The sequence below is a fragment of the Artemia sp. Qi Xiang Cuo genome, chromosome 9 (assembly GCF_049724085.1).
Source record: "Artemia sp. Qi Xiang Cuo chromosome 9, ASM4972408v1, whole genome shotgun sequence".
NCBI lineage: Eukaryota > Metazoa > Arthropoda > Branchiopoda > Anostraca > Artemiidae > Artemia > Artemia sp. Qi Xiang Cuo.
The window spans coordinates 50,233,260-50,251,152 of record NC_142802.1 but is presented as its reverse complement, the minus strand read 5'-3'; the positions used below and the strand labels follow the sequence as shown (position 1 = coordinate 50,251,152).

The 17,893-nt window shown below is 36.4% G+C and overlaps 1 protein-coding gene across 1 annotated transcript in view; it reads right to left on the bottom strand.

Annotated features, from left to right (window-relative positions):
• LOC148948762 (solute carrier organic anion transporter family member 74D-like) overlaps window positions 1-17,893 on the bottom strand; it is a 101,191-nt gene that overhangs the window by 13,733 nt on the left and 69,565 nt on the right. The window contains exons 6-8 of the mRNA XM_089094658.1: window positions 17,645-17,809; window positions 9,716-9,911; window positions 3,975-4,122 (exon numbers count right to left, since the gene is read on the bottom strand). Coding sequence (XP_088950784.1) covers window positions 3,975-4,122; window positions 9,716-9,911; window positions 17,645-17,809 — 509 coding nt within the window. The remainder of the gene's footprint in view (window positions 1-3,974; window positions 4,123-9,715; window positions 9,912-17,644; window positions 17,810-17,893) is intronic.

Sequence of the window (17,893 nt, the reverse complement as noted above, 5' to 3'; positions counted from 1 at the left end):
TCTGACTAGAGTGGGGGTGGTGGTTGGTTCAAGTTCTTGGTTTGATAAGAGAAATAGTTTCAGTATTTCAAAATCAACAGCAGCTGGGGGCTTATATCTGTCTTTAAAATACCCTGTCCATCTTTCAAGTTTTCACTTTAAATTACCAGTCTTTTCACCGTCTATGTCCAGGATCACTAGTATTTGCGATTGTTTTTTGCGACTCAACTCGCATACCGTTCTAAAAAAGCCTCCGCTTACTTGAACCATAATTTGCAGTCTTCCCATTTCTTCTTCAGGACGTTAAGTAGTACTTTTCTGATCTTTTGCTATACTTTTCTCTTGGGGAGCCTGTAGGTACTTCAGCTCTTGTGATTGGACTTAATACTGAAAAGTCAGTCCATCTTTCAAGTTTTCTCTTTAAATTACCAGTCTTTTCACCGTCTATGTCCAGGATCACTAGTATTTGCGATTGTTTTTTGCGACTCAACTCGCATACCGTTCTAAAAAAGCCTCCACTTACTTGAACCATAATTTGCATCCCCTAGCCTTGAATCCTCTTTACTTGCTATGAGTACTTCAATTGATATTAAAATGAAGCTACGAGGAAACATAATTATTGTTGGTGATTTCAATCTCCCAAATATTCAATGGGTCAACGGATTCAGTTTTTCTGAAAATAGTTTAATAAGACCATTCCTGGAGTGCCTATTTAATCATTCTTTGTACCAGGCAGTTAACTTCCCGACAAGATATAGAAATAGCCAGAACCCTTCGCTACTTGATCTACTACTAGCAAAAGACCAAGAGTCTATAATAAGCATCGAGCCCCTACCACCATTTGGAGCTAGTGACCACATTGTCATAACTTGCAGTTTTAGACTGTATCCCCAAAGACTAGAATTTACAAAACACGTGTACACTGATTACAGTCTAATTCGTCAGGAACTGACTCAATGTGATTGGTCTTTCATTGAGAATACAGATGTGGAAGAGTCATGGACAACTACAAAAAGAATATTACTGAAGGCTATTGAAAATCACTCTTCTACAAAATGGAAAAGGAAACCAATCACCCTCCCGTATATTACAAAAGAAATAAAAATGGCTAGGAACAGAAAAAAGAAATACTGGAAGCTGTACACAAAGAATCAAAACCAGGCTGACTATTACACAAAATATAAGCAGGCGCGTAACAAGCTTAGAAGTCTCTCCAGAAATATCACCGAGAAGTATGAGGAATCAGTGGCAGCTGCAACAAAAACTAACCCTAAGAAATTTTGGAGGTATGTGTCATCGTGTAAGCCTGGAAGGCATTCTGTCACTCAACTTGTACAAGATGGATCTAAAATCTGCGACCCAAGGGAGATAGCTAATGCATTAAATAAGCAGTTCATTTCAGTATTCACAGTTGCAGATAATGCCCCACTTCCCGACCCCCCACAGTACGAAATTCATAAAAGTATGCCACCCATCAATATTACTAAAGTAGATGTAGAGACTCGACTAAAGAAAATTAACCCAAATAAATCAACAAGACCTGACAGAGTGCCCCCTCGGCTCTTAAAGGAGACGTATGCAGTACTATCACATCCTCTCACCCTACTATTCCTAAAGTCCCTAAATACTAAATCTATTCCACAAGACTGGAAGGAAGCTTACATTACACCTGTTCATAAAGGAAGCAGCAGAGATGAAGCCAGCAACTATTGACCAATTAGTCTCACCTCGGGAGTGGGAAAACTTCTTGAAGGCATAGTTAATTCAGCCATTATTGAACACCTAAATGCGAACAAGCTACTATCTCCTAGCCAGCATGGCTTCCGCCCCAGTCGATCAGTTGATACTAACCTCATTGATGCTTACGAGCATGTCACAGAACTTATGGACACGGGATCCCCAGTTGATATGATATTATTAGACTTAGCGAAAGCGTTTGATAAAGTATGTCATAGGAGGCTAAATTCTAAACTCCACGCAATAGGCCTCCACGATGAAGTCATAAATTGGACGATGCAATTTCTTACCAACAGGAAGCAGGTGGTAAGAGTATTTGGGGATGGTGGATCAATTTTCTTCTCAGAATCAGCAGATGTAGAAAGCGGAGTACCCCAAGGCACGGTTTTGGGACCAACTCTATTCAACATCTATATTAATGATGCATCTTCAATCATAAAGAATAAGATTTTCTTATATGCTGATGATTCCAAAATAATCGGTCCGATTTATGACCCCCAAAGTACCAAAGACATCCAAGCAGATCTCGACGCACTCTCAACGTGGGCAAAAACCTGGCGACTAGAATTTAATATCCAGAAATGCAAGGTCATACACTTTGGAGCAAACAACCCTCTCAGCCAGTATTTTATGGAATCCAATTGTGGTTCTAAACAGCCACTTACCACCAGTCACTGCGAAAAAGATCTGGGAGTCTTGGTTGATAACAAGCTCAAATTCAACTTACACACGCAGTCTGCAGTATCCAAAGCCAACCAAACTCTCGGTATAATAAAGAGAACGTTCTGCAGTAGATCTCCAGCAGTGATTACTAAGCTCCTAAAGGGCCTGATCCGACCAAAATTGGAATTTAGGATATCCATTATCACACCAGTTAACAAGTTTGACCAATCGATTCTGGAATCGGTGCAGCGGAGAGCAACAAAATGCATAAGGGGTTTTCAAAATTTGCCATATTCTACCAGACTCCAGAGGCTCAAAATACCATCTCTCACATACCGACGTAAGAGAGGAGATGTATTGATGACATTCAAATTGATCTGCAACCACGATATCATCCCTGACTTATTCCAGTTAGATAGTTCGTCAAGAACAAGAGGGCACCCCCTAAAGCTCTACCGGAAATGCGCTAATACCAGGCTGCGAAACAAATTTTTCTCCAACCTTGTGGTTGGCTTATGGAATTCCCTTAGCCAGAATGCAGTCATGTCCCCTAATACTGAAGCCTTCAAGTCAGCTGTTGACAGAGATTGGTGCAGCAAGCCATGGCGCACAGTTTGGAATGTGCCCGATGAGCTGAGCCACCATCATCATTGCCGGCGTCTACAGGATTCGTCCTTATCGCTGGCTAGTGCGATTTAAGGTAATTTAAGGTAATTTTACACCTCGTTGGAATTGGAACCATGCAAGGGTTTTTAAAATGCATGACGAGAGGGTCAAAGTGAGTACGAAATCCCTCCAATACCCCAACTCATCCCTTCATGGCCTTTTCAGCGTCCACTACTAGCTTTTCATTAGAAATGTAGAATATTTTTTATCAGCCTGCTGGAATTTCACGCTGATATGTGTTTTGCAAATGGGGCATAAGGACACGAATTTCATTGGCATGGTTCACTCTTCATCTCCAACTTCTGTACCAAAGTGCGCAGATCTACTTGAAACTTATTGGCGCAAGTTATTGGGACTTAGGGGATAGAGGGAATGGATTTTCACATAGCATCCGTATTCAATTGAAATTTCGCATGCATATATCTAGAACCGAGGTGACTAAACACTTGAAATTCTAGCCCGTTGACCTTTGTGATCCCAGCAGAAAGTTTAATTTTTTGGATTTTTTTCCTCTACTACGGAGAGTGACTCGTTGGCAAGAATCATGCAGCATGTTCATTTTCAGAGGATGAAGGGCTGCATAAATATGCTATTTTTGGGGTTTTTATGTTCTGGGGCAAAGCACTACAGTGACAACCTGCATTTAAAAGTAAAAGTGTGGATTTCAATGAACAGATAGAGATTATGGTGGGTTTTAAGCAGAAAAAGTGGATTTTGACGCCATTTTCAAGGAATGTGTCATTATTCTGTTAGAGAAAAAATTCTTATTGGGGTATATCGTTTTAGAATTGTTCAATCGATTTGTATTTAATCGATGGCAATAAACAGAACTAGAGTCTTGCCACCGCAAGACTATTGCTGCAACACTTCACATTGCATAATCAACACAAACTGTATGATTTAAATATATATACAAATTTTAATCTTACCCTTCTTCCATCTTCTCCAAGAGTAACATTTCTGCAACCTGCATGGCATGCCGAGTAGAAATTTAGAAGACCATTGCTTGAACAAATAGGTTGAAATTTCACATCTTGACATCCACACAAATCATTACAAGAGTTGAAAACATTGACTCTAAATAACAAATGTAGATTCAGCATAAAGATTTGGTTGCATTAGAACTGTGCATTCAGACGCTTTCACTTTAATCTCTCCAAGTTTTAATTAGACTGAATAAACTGTACAATATTTCGTGAAGATAAAGCAAATTTGCAGTTTCTGAAACGCTGAAATTGCTTATGGATGTTTACATACCCATAGTTTGCTTAAAAGTATTTAAAGATAAGTAACTGGACATCAATAAATTGCCATCTTTGTATTTTTCAAATGAAATATAACATCTTTCCTTTTTTCTTTTTAAAATTTTTGAAAACTATTTTTTCTTCGATATTTACGTTTAGAGCGATTTTTTTTTCTGCTGCAGCTCAAGATAGCGGTTTTTTACTTTCTATTCCCGCCTCCCTAAGAATCACAGAGAATTCTATTTAGGCCGTTAATAGCCAATCTCGAGCTAAATATTAATGGCAATTCTTGGAATAATTTTCGGTACCAAAAAATTACGAATTCATCCTAATACAATGTGGCCGTACCTCGAGATTCATTTCTTTTTATAAGGTTATTGGCTCCTATAAGGTGAAATAACGCGATGATGTTCAATTTTATTTTGTTATTAGTGAGCCAATGATTAACAATTTTGGTTAAATGCATAAAACGACAACCGCAGATGAAAGTCGAAAAATGATAAAGATTTCTTATGACACAACTAATTCTATTAAAAGAAAAAAGGCCAAAAGTCAATTCTAGCGAGTTGAAACTTGGATTGACTATACTTTGGATTAATAAGCGAAAAAAATATGTTCCACATATTCGTCTTAACATTTCCTATTATAAAAGAGTAGATAATGGTTTGCGATATGTATGTCTCTGTTTTGGCCTAATACAAAAATCACACCGCATTTAATAATTAAAACAAAGTACCGAGACAGTTAAGGCAAGTTATGATAATCCAGCACCCAATATTCGCCTCCCTTCTACACCCCGATTAGGATAAGCTTTAAAGCCAACTTTTTGCATTTTCTTAGTATTTTCGAGTCAAAGCACTTTTCGACTCAAAACTTTGCGCCTGCTAAAAATAAGATTAAGGCAGGAGAAATGACAAAAACCATTTCGGTCATCGAACACAAAATAATTTCTTATAAAGTAATTTGCCTAATTTACGCATAAATATACCTAGACACATTAGTCTGAAAACTTAGATTTACTGCCCGCCCTTTCCAAAATTAAATAAAAAAAACGAGTTTTTTTAACTGAAAGTAAGGAAAGACGTTAAAACTTAAAACGAACAGAAATTATTCCGTATATACTATATATACGGAATAATACGCGCTGTCCCCTCCTAAACGCCTAGCTCTTTACGCTAAAGTTTGACTTTCTCATAACTCTATTTTTTTAAACAATGAAAAACTTTAGCGTAAAGAGCGAGGCGTTGAGGAGGGGACAGCCCATTTCATATACGGAATAATTTCTGTTCGTTTTAAATTTTAACGTCGTTCCTTTGTTTCAGTTAAAAAAACTTGGTTTTTTTTATTGAATTGTTGAAAATTTTTGAATTAATGCAGGTTTTGATTTTGGCACACCATACATGAATAATAAAAAAAAAAATTGAATATTAATTTTACTTTTATTTGGTTAAATGGCTTTCTCAAAACCTGTTTAATTTTATTTACGAACGTTTTTATTACTAATAAATATACATAACTTACGAATTAACTTATGTAACGAGCCTCTGTATTCTTATATTTTTAATACGTATATTAGCGAGTTCGCCCTCTAGTCAATACCTTGCTCTGTTACATAAAGTTCAAATTTTGTTCCAGTTCTTTAAAAATGACCCTTAATCACAAAGGCCGTTAATTAGAATAAATAGCTCTTATGAAAGTACTAAAAAATGTTTGGCTTAAAGAGCGAGGTATTGACTAGGGAATGAACCCAATGATATACGTAATGTCTTCTGTCGTTTTAAGTTTTGATGTTGCTCCTTACTTTCAGTTAAAAAACTTGTTTTTTTATATATAATTTCTGATCTTTATTTAAATAATGCTGGGAAATCTGGCGCCCCCTTCATAGCAATGTCCCTTCTCCCATGAAAACTTCCTTCATGGTAAGATCGTCCAACATAACCCCCGACCCACTCCTCCCCCCCACTACCAGAAAAAATCCCCCCTGAAAACGTCTGTATACTTCCCAATTACCCAGACTATCTGTTAACAATGGGTAATGTTCACACATTTCAGCCCTCCTCCTGGAGACTATAGGGAATTACGTCATCCTAAAATACATAGCTATCATATTTTCGACCATGGTGAACAAAATGGCAATCTCAAAATTTTGATCGGGTGACCTTGGGAAAAAAATGAGCGTGGGAGAGGGCCTAGTTGCCCTCCATTATTTGGTCACTTAAAAAGGGCACTAGAACTTTTAATTTCCGTTCGAATGAGTCCTCCCACGATATTCTATGACCACTGGGTCGATACGATCCCCCCTGGGGAAAGAAGAAAAAAACAAACAAATAAACACGCATCCGTGATCTTTCTTCTGGCAAAAAATGCAAAATTCCACATTTTTGTAGATAAGAGCTTGAAACCTCCGCAATAGGGTTCTCTGATACGCTGAATATGATGGTGAGATTTTCATTAAGGTTCTATAACTTTTAGGGGGTCTTTTCCCCTTTTTTTGAAAATCAGCCAAATTTTCTCAGGTTTCTTTGATCTGATCTTTTGATGTATCTATTGGTATCAAAATTCCGTTTTCTACAGTTTCGGTTACCATTGAGCCGGGTCGCTCCTTACTTACAGTTCGTTACCACGAACTGTTTGATAAGCACGTTCTACTTAATGGTCCGTATCTTTTCTTCTATATTATTTGGTTGTCAGTATATTCAGACGTTTCTCTTTTTCAAAAATGCGTTTTGCTCTTTACTCACTCACAAAAATGACTGCGAAACCGAGATTTTATAACAATACTGGGTACTTGCGAACTAAACGAAATACACTCAATAATTACGCATAGGTTAGATCTCCGAAAACCGGTTTTATAGCAACAAAGACAAGTGACGGATGATAGAATTCATTGTACTTTTATGATTTGGGCTATATATTTGCACATTGGGGGGGGGGGGTTAGGTTATGTTATATATGCTGTCCAAATATTTTACCCCCCCCTACTGTGCAAATATGTAGACCAAGCTATATTATTATATAAACTAAAGGTTATATGAAGGTTATATTTCATTAGGATTAACCTAATTCCACTTCTTGAGTGTGTTTCGTGTAATTAACAAGTACCTTGAACCTTGATTTACAACTACAATTGCTTTCGTTTAATTTTGCCGTAACTTGCTCACCTGGAAAACCTTCTATGTGAAACCTAGCCCTTAATAGCAGTAAAAAGATAGCCCCGGAAACACAATTTTCTTTCTTATGCTCGCTTCCAAAATATATAGCGAAACATCAAACATTTTGAGCTACTGCAGCAGTATTCTCCTTATTCAAACATAAAAGCAAACACACACTAAGAAAACTTTTCACCAAATCATTAGTAAATTTGTAAATTTAAATCAAAACCAGGAATCCCAGAATATTAGAATCACATAATTCTTTAGAATCACAGAATAAATATTCAGAAGAATCTTAATTCTACCCGAGTCAGACATTTGAAACCAAATGTCAATTTTTAGCTGGTTACAAAGCGTCTATGAAAAAGTTTAGGATTAGTAACCAATCAGAACTTCTGTGTTTCAAAAGCAGTAGCAGCATTAGCCCCACTTGAAGCTGAATCAGAGCAAAACATTCTATGAAGTCGTTCCTGTGCTAGTTTTGTCATAAATGAAAATATCATAAGTTAAGGGGGGTTTATTTAACTAATATTTTAGTTACATCTACGTTTGTAACTAATAGGCCTATCTCTCTGGCTCGAAACACACTTAGCGTATTTTTACCGAGCGTTTTTATTGCCGCTGTTACTTTAGTACTTCCCCACTGGGCGGTAAAAACATCAGTGACTCAGAGATATGACCTAGCAATCAATTTTAGTTAACAATTAATGTTAATCAATAATTGAACAATGAGACAATTCTGTGGCTAGGATACAAAAGATATGTCAAATTTAATAGTTCTTAACCTTCTTTGCAATTAATTCCTTTTGTAATTAAAATTGAGACAAGCCATTTATCTAATGAAGCAGGAGACGCCTGGAGCAAGCTTGAATCTCTTCCCTACCATCCACGCAGCAAAAACCGGCTTTGCTTCTTCAATTGATGTAATTCTTGAGGCAAGTTGAATTTTCGAAACATTTGCCTGTTAAGGAGGTACAAGTTAAGAACTAATTATTGCGTATTTATTCATTGAATGGAGCCTTTTTTTTATTTTCGTTCAAAATAATTGAAAAAACAACAAATCCCCCTCCCTATACATTGAAAAATATATTGTGAGCCCCCACCCCCCTCCACCAATTCATGTGAATTTACAAAAGAAGCTATTCTGAAAACCATAGGTAGAGATTTTCTTTATGTAAATAAATTCAAATTTTGTTAAAATATTATTTAATTCAGGACACATCAATCAGATTAACACTCATTATAGACTTTGATCTGTTTAGGATTGAAGGCAGGGCCTAATTTAGGCCCAACTCCCAGACACTTTAATCTCCCTTGAATTTCTGGGACTTCCTAATCAAATTATCTAGAATTTTTCTTTTTTTTCTTTTTTTACAATTGCCCTCTCCCTTCCCAGGAAATGAAATTCATTTATAACATATTTTTTTTTTTGTATAATGTAATCTCTCCAAACACACTGTCTCAGCAGTCGTCAGCGGTAAAAACACCGAGTGTTTAAACATGTATTTAGTTTCTTTAGGTCACCATCTCAGCGTAGGCGTTGAAATACGCGCTCGTTTATTGTGCTGATAATGGGCTGCTGTATTGCTGCCGCCAGCGTTTGTTTTATCGAAGGTTTTTATTTTACCACCCAATGTGTTTGCCACAATACTATTCTATACACCTCTAAAAAACGCCAAGTGTATTTTGAGCCTTTGCATTGACTCTCAATCGAGTTGCCAGGGGCGTCGTTTGGGGGTGGCAGTTGCCCCCCCCCCAATAATGTGGAGAAAAAAATATTATACATACCATGCCCCTTGACTATCCAGATATGGACCCCTCTTGCCCCCCCCCCCAATAAAAATGATGGAGATTCGCCCCTGCGAGTTGCTGCAGTAATGCAGCGACGCAGGACCAGGGTCGTTGGACATTTTCATATAAAACTGTTCAATTTGTAACTATGCGCTTATTTGCTAGATCACTCCTTCATGACTTTTAGTGCTTCCAGTAATTGTCTTTATAGTATTTTTAGTAACCGAGATCATTTCGTTACATTAACAAGATATCAAGCGCTTGCTAGGATTAAAAAAATTAAAAAACAGTCACACGCTAACCATACATTTATTCACCCTTACTCCAAATCCAGCTTGTGCAGCTATATTGAACATTATTCGTTATCTTTCTTCCTGTTTTTTTTCTACTTAACGTTGGGAAGTTACCCTCTCTTTCGCCTATTAGGTATATCATTGCAATTAGAAGGAAGTAAAGCCTTAACTATAAAAATTAAATACATACGTCCCATCAAATTGAGCCTCTCCAAACAATGGTCTTCTGTTGCATTTCATAAATGCAAAAATAATAAAGCAGGTAAAGGATATAAAGCCCATAACCACAGTCCAGATACGAAGAGTAAGTGCTCGGGGTTTCCACTTGGATATAATAAAACCCGAAAACATTAAGCCACTGGCCATTGAAACAATGGTGATGCCACCTAGAATAAAAAATTACATTGATTTTTCGCCTAGAGAATTACTTCGAAATTTTATGTTTTCTAAACTTTTGAATAACTATGTATTCCTTTGCTTATAAAAATTTCATAGCCACATTCAATTTTGATTAAACTTTACCGATTAAAATTTAAATTATATTGTTAACGTTACAAGGAAGTGACAGGTGGTACTATCGTTAGGAAACACTACAATTTGAAGCGATGATCTGGTTATATTTCAAGACTAATTATTTGAAACTTTCAATCTCTAGCTTAGCTGATACCGACAGATGTATATGTAGTTGTATTGTATATGGCACCTTTTGGCTCTGCACCACTTTTCACGGATCTTTCAGAGAAGCAGATCGAGAAAATACCAATCGGTACCCCTTTATGAAGTTCGATGATTTTAATATTGACCTCCATGGTCTGAGTTCCAGTCCTTCACGGATTTCTTTTACAACTTTCCTTGTCTTTTAGTTTATTTTCTATATATGTAGTAAACGTATATTTTATTATTCTTACACTTCTGGGAAACACTTCCCTGCACGTATAGTTCCTATGAATGTTAGCTTCCTTTACACGCAGAGATGGATTTACTTCCTATTCGTGTACGCATATTAATATATGATACTTGAATGCACTACACAAGGGGCTATAAAATAACGAGACTAAAGGGCTAGGCACACGTAGACTAAAGGGCTAGGCACACGTAGCTGATTTCGGGAACCGATTTCAGCAAGAGTGTATTCCACGTCCAGTGATTATAATTAATGATGCTAAGAGACGGGGCTCAGTGACGTTTTTTGGTGATTAATCAACATTAAATACGATTAATTACATGCCTAAAGCTCTAAAGCCCTAGTACATTTATAGTTTTTTATTGTTTTAAAAAATAAAGTTGTAAGACAGAGTCAAACTTTAGCGTAAAGAGCGAGGCGTTGAGGAGGGAACAACCCCTTTCATATACGGAATAATTTCTGTTCGTTTTAAGTTTTAATGGCACTCCTTACTTTCAATTAAAAAAAAACTCGTTTTTTTTTATTTAATTTCTGAACGTTTTTGAACTAATGCAGATTTGAATTTGGCTCACCGTACATGAATAATTAAAGCGAAATTCGCATATTAATTTTCCTTTTTTTGGCTAAATGGCTTTCTCGAAATTTTGTTCTGACGTAACTTACGTAACGAATTTCTATATTCGTATGCTTTTATTACATATATTAGGGAGTTCACCCCCTAGTAAATATCTCGCTCTTTACGCTAAAGTTTGGATTTTGTTCGAACCACAAACCCCTGAATCACAAAGGCCGGTTAATTAGAGTAGATAGCTCTTTTGAAAGTACTAAAGAAACTTTAGAGTAAAGACCGAGGTATTGAATAGGGCTCGAACCCCCTCATATGCATAATCATTTCTCTTCGTTTTAAGTTTGAATGTCGCTCCTTACTTTCAGTTGAAAAAAAAACTTATTACTTTCAGTTATTTAATTTCTGATCGTTTTTTAAATAATGCTGGGAAATCCAGCACCCCTTTCATAAGAATGTCCCTTCCCCCAAGGAAACATCCTCCATGGAAAGGTTCTCCCCCATAACCCCTATTCCGACCCTCCTCCCCCCACCAGAAAAAATTTCTCCTGAAAACGCCTGTATACTTCCTAATAACCAAAACTATATATAAACAATGGGCAAAGTTTATAATTTGCAGCCCTTCCCCCTGGAACTGTGGGGGATTAAGTCATCCTCAGAAACATATTAATTAGATTTTCGACTATGTTGAGCAAAATGATTATCTCAATTTTTTGATTGGGTTACTTCGGGAAAAAATGAGCGTGGGAGGGGGCCAAGTTGCCCTCCAATTGTTTTTGGTCACTTAAAAAGGGCACTAGAACTTTTAATTTCCGTTCGAATGAGCCCTCTAACGATATTCTAGTACGAGCCGGGTCACTCCTTACTTATAGTTCGTTTGAAACTTTTTATCACGAACTGTTTGAAAGGCTTGCGCATTAAATTGTGGAGGTCAACGAAATAATTTAGTTGGTGTTCCTGACGATTTAAATACAGACTTTAAACAATTTTATGAATGGTAAGTTTCAACAAGGCTTGTACAGCGATTCGTACATATTCTAGAAAAAAAGAAATTATGCAGCAGAGGCAGTGTTAAGTTGCACTAACAAGAGGGGCCAGCTTTACAAAAATAATTTAAGTTATAAAAACAATACAATCTGTTCAACAATGTATAAAAAAGTCATACAAATTCCCTTGGTAAATTTTTTATGAACACGAGGAAGAAAAAACTCCGAAAACAAATTTAGAGACGTATGAGGTAACCCTGCGAAAACATGGAAGATTAATTGAAAGACCAATATCTAATTAATGGATACTAGAAGAGTGAAATCTGCTTTTCTAGATGAAACATCACTGCAGAATAGTTCGATCTCAAATAGACCAGAAAAGGTATGAGACACTCGTTCTTGACACTTTACTATTATTAATATAAATCTATCTTCAGGTTTAGTAATCTGAAGAATAAATCTAACAAGTCTGAAACTCATCACTCACGACGATGTGCATAAAAATCGCTTTGAGATGAAAAGTCGTCGGCCGGTAGCGAATCTGTCAATTTTCTTATATCGAAAACTGCGTTGCCTTACACTTAACACGTTTTACTAGCGTGTTTTGAGCAGAATAGATTTTTGGACTGGTTCAGTAGGATAGCTCCTATTTTAAGTGAAGTAATGGAGACGATCTTTGGAATCAATGACCTATATAACTATTGTGAGTGCTGGAAGCATTGTTGAATGTGAGCAAGGTTTTTTCTTTGTTTACTATTTTTCCTTTATGTAGCCACGGCCCATTTGGCTTTAAAGCCGTGATTCCAACGTGGGGTGCAAGGCTCACTAGTGGGCCACAATATTTAGGTGGGTCACGGACAGGACATGTACGCTTCGGCTGACTATATTTTAGAGCCTGAATTTTGAAAAAGACATTGTTCATGGGAATGACGTCATATTCATATGCATTTAAAGAGCCAAAAAGATACATGGTAGTATTGCAATGACGTCATACATTTTATAAAAGGTATTGTATTCAGACAGTATTTTTAATTAGTATTAAATGTGCTTAGAGGACGACCTGTCAAAATATACCAAGTTAATGGCCTTTTAAGATTCCTTCTTTTTTTTCTTTTTTTTTTAACTTTAATCCCACCTCCTCTCCTCTCGGTGACCTTCAAATTTTATTTAAAAATATCTCATAATTTATCTAATGTCACCTACTCTTTTCTTAATAAAAATAACATCTTCAAAAAATTTAATTTATTAATATTATATAAAAATTGAGCATTCCAAAATATACCAGGGTATAAAAATGGAGGTATACTACATTTCAAGATTCCTTCTGAGAATACCTGAAAAATTTTGAATAACAAAATTTAAATATCATGAGGGGGCATCAGGGTTTTAGGAATGTCTAGGTGAGGCACGGCCCAAAATTGGTAGGGAACCACTGCTTTAAAGCATCAAATATCTATCTGTCTATCTATATGTGCGATATAATGTGTGTTTTTGTTTTTGTAATTGTTGAACCATTTCACTGCTAGTGTTATGTGCTATATTTTGTTATTGGTATGTGTGTTATTATCATGTGTTATGATTTTGTGGGCAAATGTGCTTTTTTCGTTTTTTGGCCCTGGTCCAAAGAAGCTTTTGTTTTGCAATAAATATCTAAAATATTTAAGTATCTATTACAGAGAAGTGTTTAAATGCTAGAATTTTTAATCATACAGAATTGCATAATTCATTGCCTCCAAATCAAATTGGTTTCACAAAAAGAAAAATAGTACCACCGATATTGAGGCATTTTATATAAATTGAAAGATGTTAAGCCGAACTGGTCAGCCATGACAAAAACAACAAAGAGGGGAAAAACTCAACGATAAACAACAAACGAGACTAAAATAAACTAAAAACAAGTAAACCGAACTGGCCAGCCATGACAAAAAACAACAAAGAGGGGAAAAACTCAACGATAAACAACAAACAAGACTAAAGTGAACTAAAAACAAATGAACCGAACTGGCCAGCCATGACAAAAAAACAACAAAGAGGGGAAAAACTCAATGAAAAACAACAAAGGAGACTGCGGCCAGTAGAGAGAAAAGATGAAAAACTAAAACGACGCAGACATTTCGCCTGTACATAAACGAGGCGTCTTCAGCACAGAAGAAACAAAGATTAAAACTAAAATAAACTAAAAACAAACAAAACCACCACCAATATTAATTCTGTGACCTACGTGGATCAGTCGCGACAACTGTATTTTATTAATATTGGTTGTGGTTTTATTTGTTTTTAGTCTATAGTTTAAGAGTAAGACTTGGTTGCGAACTGAGGACTCGTGTTTTGTTCCCTATCTATCTAGTTATACAGCCTCTGTGGTTCCCTCCTCCTCTGTGTCAGTCGGAGGTGATGAGTAATTGGTGTGATTCATTCATTCTTTAGCTATTTGTTTGATATTTGTTAGTGTGTTTTTTTTCATGAGTTGTGATACATAAATTTTTCTCCTGTACTGTGAGATTTAGTTATGTTTTCGTTTTTTTCCATTTTGTATACAAGTTTTTCTCTTATCCAAGTTCTCTGTTTTTGGTCTTTATTTTTTATGTTTCAGTTTCATTTGTCTCAAGAAATGAGTTCATCGTTCTGTTTGCCTAGTTGCTGTCCACACGTTATTGTTATGGAGATACCAAGCTGGGTGGTGAGTGGCGCGTGATGGATCATAATTTGTAAGTATTTTGAATTTGTCTTACTCTAGTTCGAGTGACATCTCCTCCTTAGGTTAGAGACTACTTCAGCTTCAAAATAACCCAATTGATCTTCTTAGTTTGATAAATCATTCAGTAGATCAGTCTAATAAATCACCATCAAATCCCCATTTTTCAGTTAGTAGTAATTATGTATCGGATTTAGATCGAGTATCCAAACAGGATGGTAGTTTCTCTGTGCTTCAATTTAATGTTCAGGGTCTTTGTTCTTCGTTTGATGAGTTGAATAAAATAGTGCGTAGTGGCCACCCTGATTTTAATGGTTTTTGTGAGACTTTCCTTGATTTGAAAAATGATTCTCTATTGCATCTCCCTGGGTACAAGGTGGAATATTTGAATCGAATTAGGATGGCTAAAGGTGGCCTTACTGTCTATGTTTCGAAATATCTTCCGCACTCTGTTAGAGATGACCTGTCAAGAAATGAAGGAGGAATTTTTGAATCCATATTTATTGAGATTAAAACACATGCTAAAACTTTGATTGTTGGTAATATATATCGGTCTCCTAGTGGGTCTGTTCCCTCTTTCCTTCAGATTCTTGAGGAGGTTTTGGAAATAATCTAACTTCATTTTTGTGAACTTGTTAATATGAGTGACTTCAACCTTAATTTGTGTGACCGGAGGTCATCCTCGTCTTTGGATTTTCTTTCAACAATGCTCTCTTGTGGAACATTACCTTCTGCATGCATTCCAACTTGCATAACTAACACTACCGCTTCTTTGCTTGATAATATTTTTTCATCGTGGACCTTGGTGCAAAATTCTGTATTGACGAGTGATATCTCAGACCATTTTCCTGTTTTTACATGTATGACATTTCAGATTCGTTGCCTAGGAGGAGCCTGGGAGCTGGTTTTTCTTTTTTAAATTTAATGATCAGAGTTTGCATCTTCTTAGGTCACGGTTGGCGGGTCGTTCTTGGAGTATTTCTGAAAACGAATCTGATATAGATTCTTTGTCTAATTCGTTTTATTTTTCTTTGAAAAAAGTTACCTTGGATATATGTGACACGCCCCAGTCAAATCCGGCATGGAAATGAACATCCTCTTTGAATCCTTGGATGACTCCTGGACTCCTTCAAAGTTGGAGGAATAAAAATAATCTTTGGAAGGCTCACAGGTCTTCTAAGCCATCTTCGCGTGATTCTCGACTTCAACTTTTCAAAGCTTATAGAAGAGTTTTCAATTCGCTTTGCCGAAAGGCTAAATCGTTATTTTAATATAGAAAATTCTCTGCGTGCGGTAAAGACATTAGGAAGACATGGCAAGTAATCAATTTTGTTATCAAGTCATCTTCTCTGCCTTCTCCTGTCCGTTCAAGTATTGTGATTGACGGCGAAAATATAGAGGATGAGCTAAAAGCTCAAAATGCGTTTACTTCTTAATTTACTAATATCGGCAAAACTACAGCCTCTTCTGTAAGTCCGTCTTCTTCTCTACCTGATTTTAGGGTTTACCTTGGACCGCCTTGTCCTAAATCAATGGCATTGGAACTTGTCTCTGAAGCTGAAATAGCCAGAATTTTCAATGGTTTGAGGGGTTCGTCATCTTCTGGCCCAGGACGTATTCCGACTAAGGTTGTCAAGTTCATTCTTCCTATCATCGTTTCTGCCCTCATGAGACTTGCCAATCTTTCTTTTAAAAATGGTGTTTTCCCAAGTGCTTTAAAGCTTCCTCTTGTTATTATTCTTTTTAAAGGTGGATTAAGGAATGATCCTGCAACTTATCGTCCCATATCTTTTTTATCAGTGTTTAGTAAAATATTTGAAAAAAAGCTATGCTTTCTTGACTTCTTGATTTTCTCAATTCTAAACAATATTTTCATGATTTTTAGTTTAGTTTTAGGGCAAAGCACTCAACTGAGCATGCATGTGCAACTCTATTGAATTATTTACATTCAGCTCTTGACTCTGGTTTGATACCTGCTGCTCTTTTTCTCGAAATACGAAAAGCATTCGACTAATTAACGCACAAGATTCTTCTTTGGAAACTGTCCCATATTGGTATAAGAGGGAATACTTAGTCTTGGTTCTATCATATTTATCTAGTCGAGTCATCTCAGACTCAGTTGATCCGCACTTTTCTAACCCTTCTGGAATAGAGTTTGGCGTTCCACAAGGATATGTCATTGGGCCGATACTCTTTTTAAGCTACGTCAATGACCTTGTTAATGCGGTTAAAAATTTAAAACCTATTATTTGCTGTCGTCTTTGTCAACCATTATCCATCACTAGTTGTGACAGGAGTTCGTCCTTACCGGATACACTTATTGCTTTTGCTGATGACAATATTCTTGGTAAAGCGGGTAAAAGATGATAGCCTTTTTTGAAAGAATTATCCAGTAGTTTGATGTAAATTATCTTGCCTTTAATGTCGGAAAGTCATGTTTTCTCATTTTCTCAAGGGTCTCAAAGGCTTGCCCTGACTTAAATGAAATATACGTATCAAGAGGTTCTCTAAGCAGACCTAAGGATCGTTACGTTCGATTCCTAGGCATCTTGCTTGCCGAAAATCTTTCCTTCAAGCATCATACCGACCTGATCAAAATGAGTCTCCAGGAGGCTCGGAATCCTTAGAAAGCTCAAACACATATTTCCAGGGTCGATTCTTAGAATCTTGTTCTGCAGCCTAGTTCAGTCTTATGTTTCATTTTGTTCTTTTATTTAGATGTCAACTTTTCCCTCTTCTCTGAAACTTAACCCTTGTTTCAAAACTTAAACTCTTGCTTGATTTGATATATGAAGCTAACAAAGGAAAGGAAATAATAGATAAAACCGAAAAAGGGTGAGAAAACGAGCATTTTGTCAGCCAGTGGTAAAATATGAAGACGAAAAACCAGAAAATATTTCGACAAGGACATCCCCCAAGTCGTTCTCAGTGCTAAAAAAAAAGGGTTAAAAAATGGGTTGAATGCATACCTTTAATGAGACTAGAGTTGGAGGCTGACTGTTGGAATTGTTGTTCAAGGAATTTCGGCAGAAATGAAAAGTATCCAGAGAAAGCAAAAGTAACAAATACGCCAGCTATATTGTTGATAATCAGTATCTTGTTTGTGAAAATATCTTTCATTGTTTTCACAAAACCTAAAAATAAAACATAAGTTCTGCTTAGTTGATCAGAGAACCAATACTACATTTATTTACCTTGTTTTCTAATTGAGCTCCGAA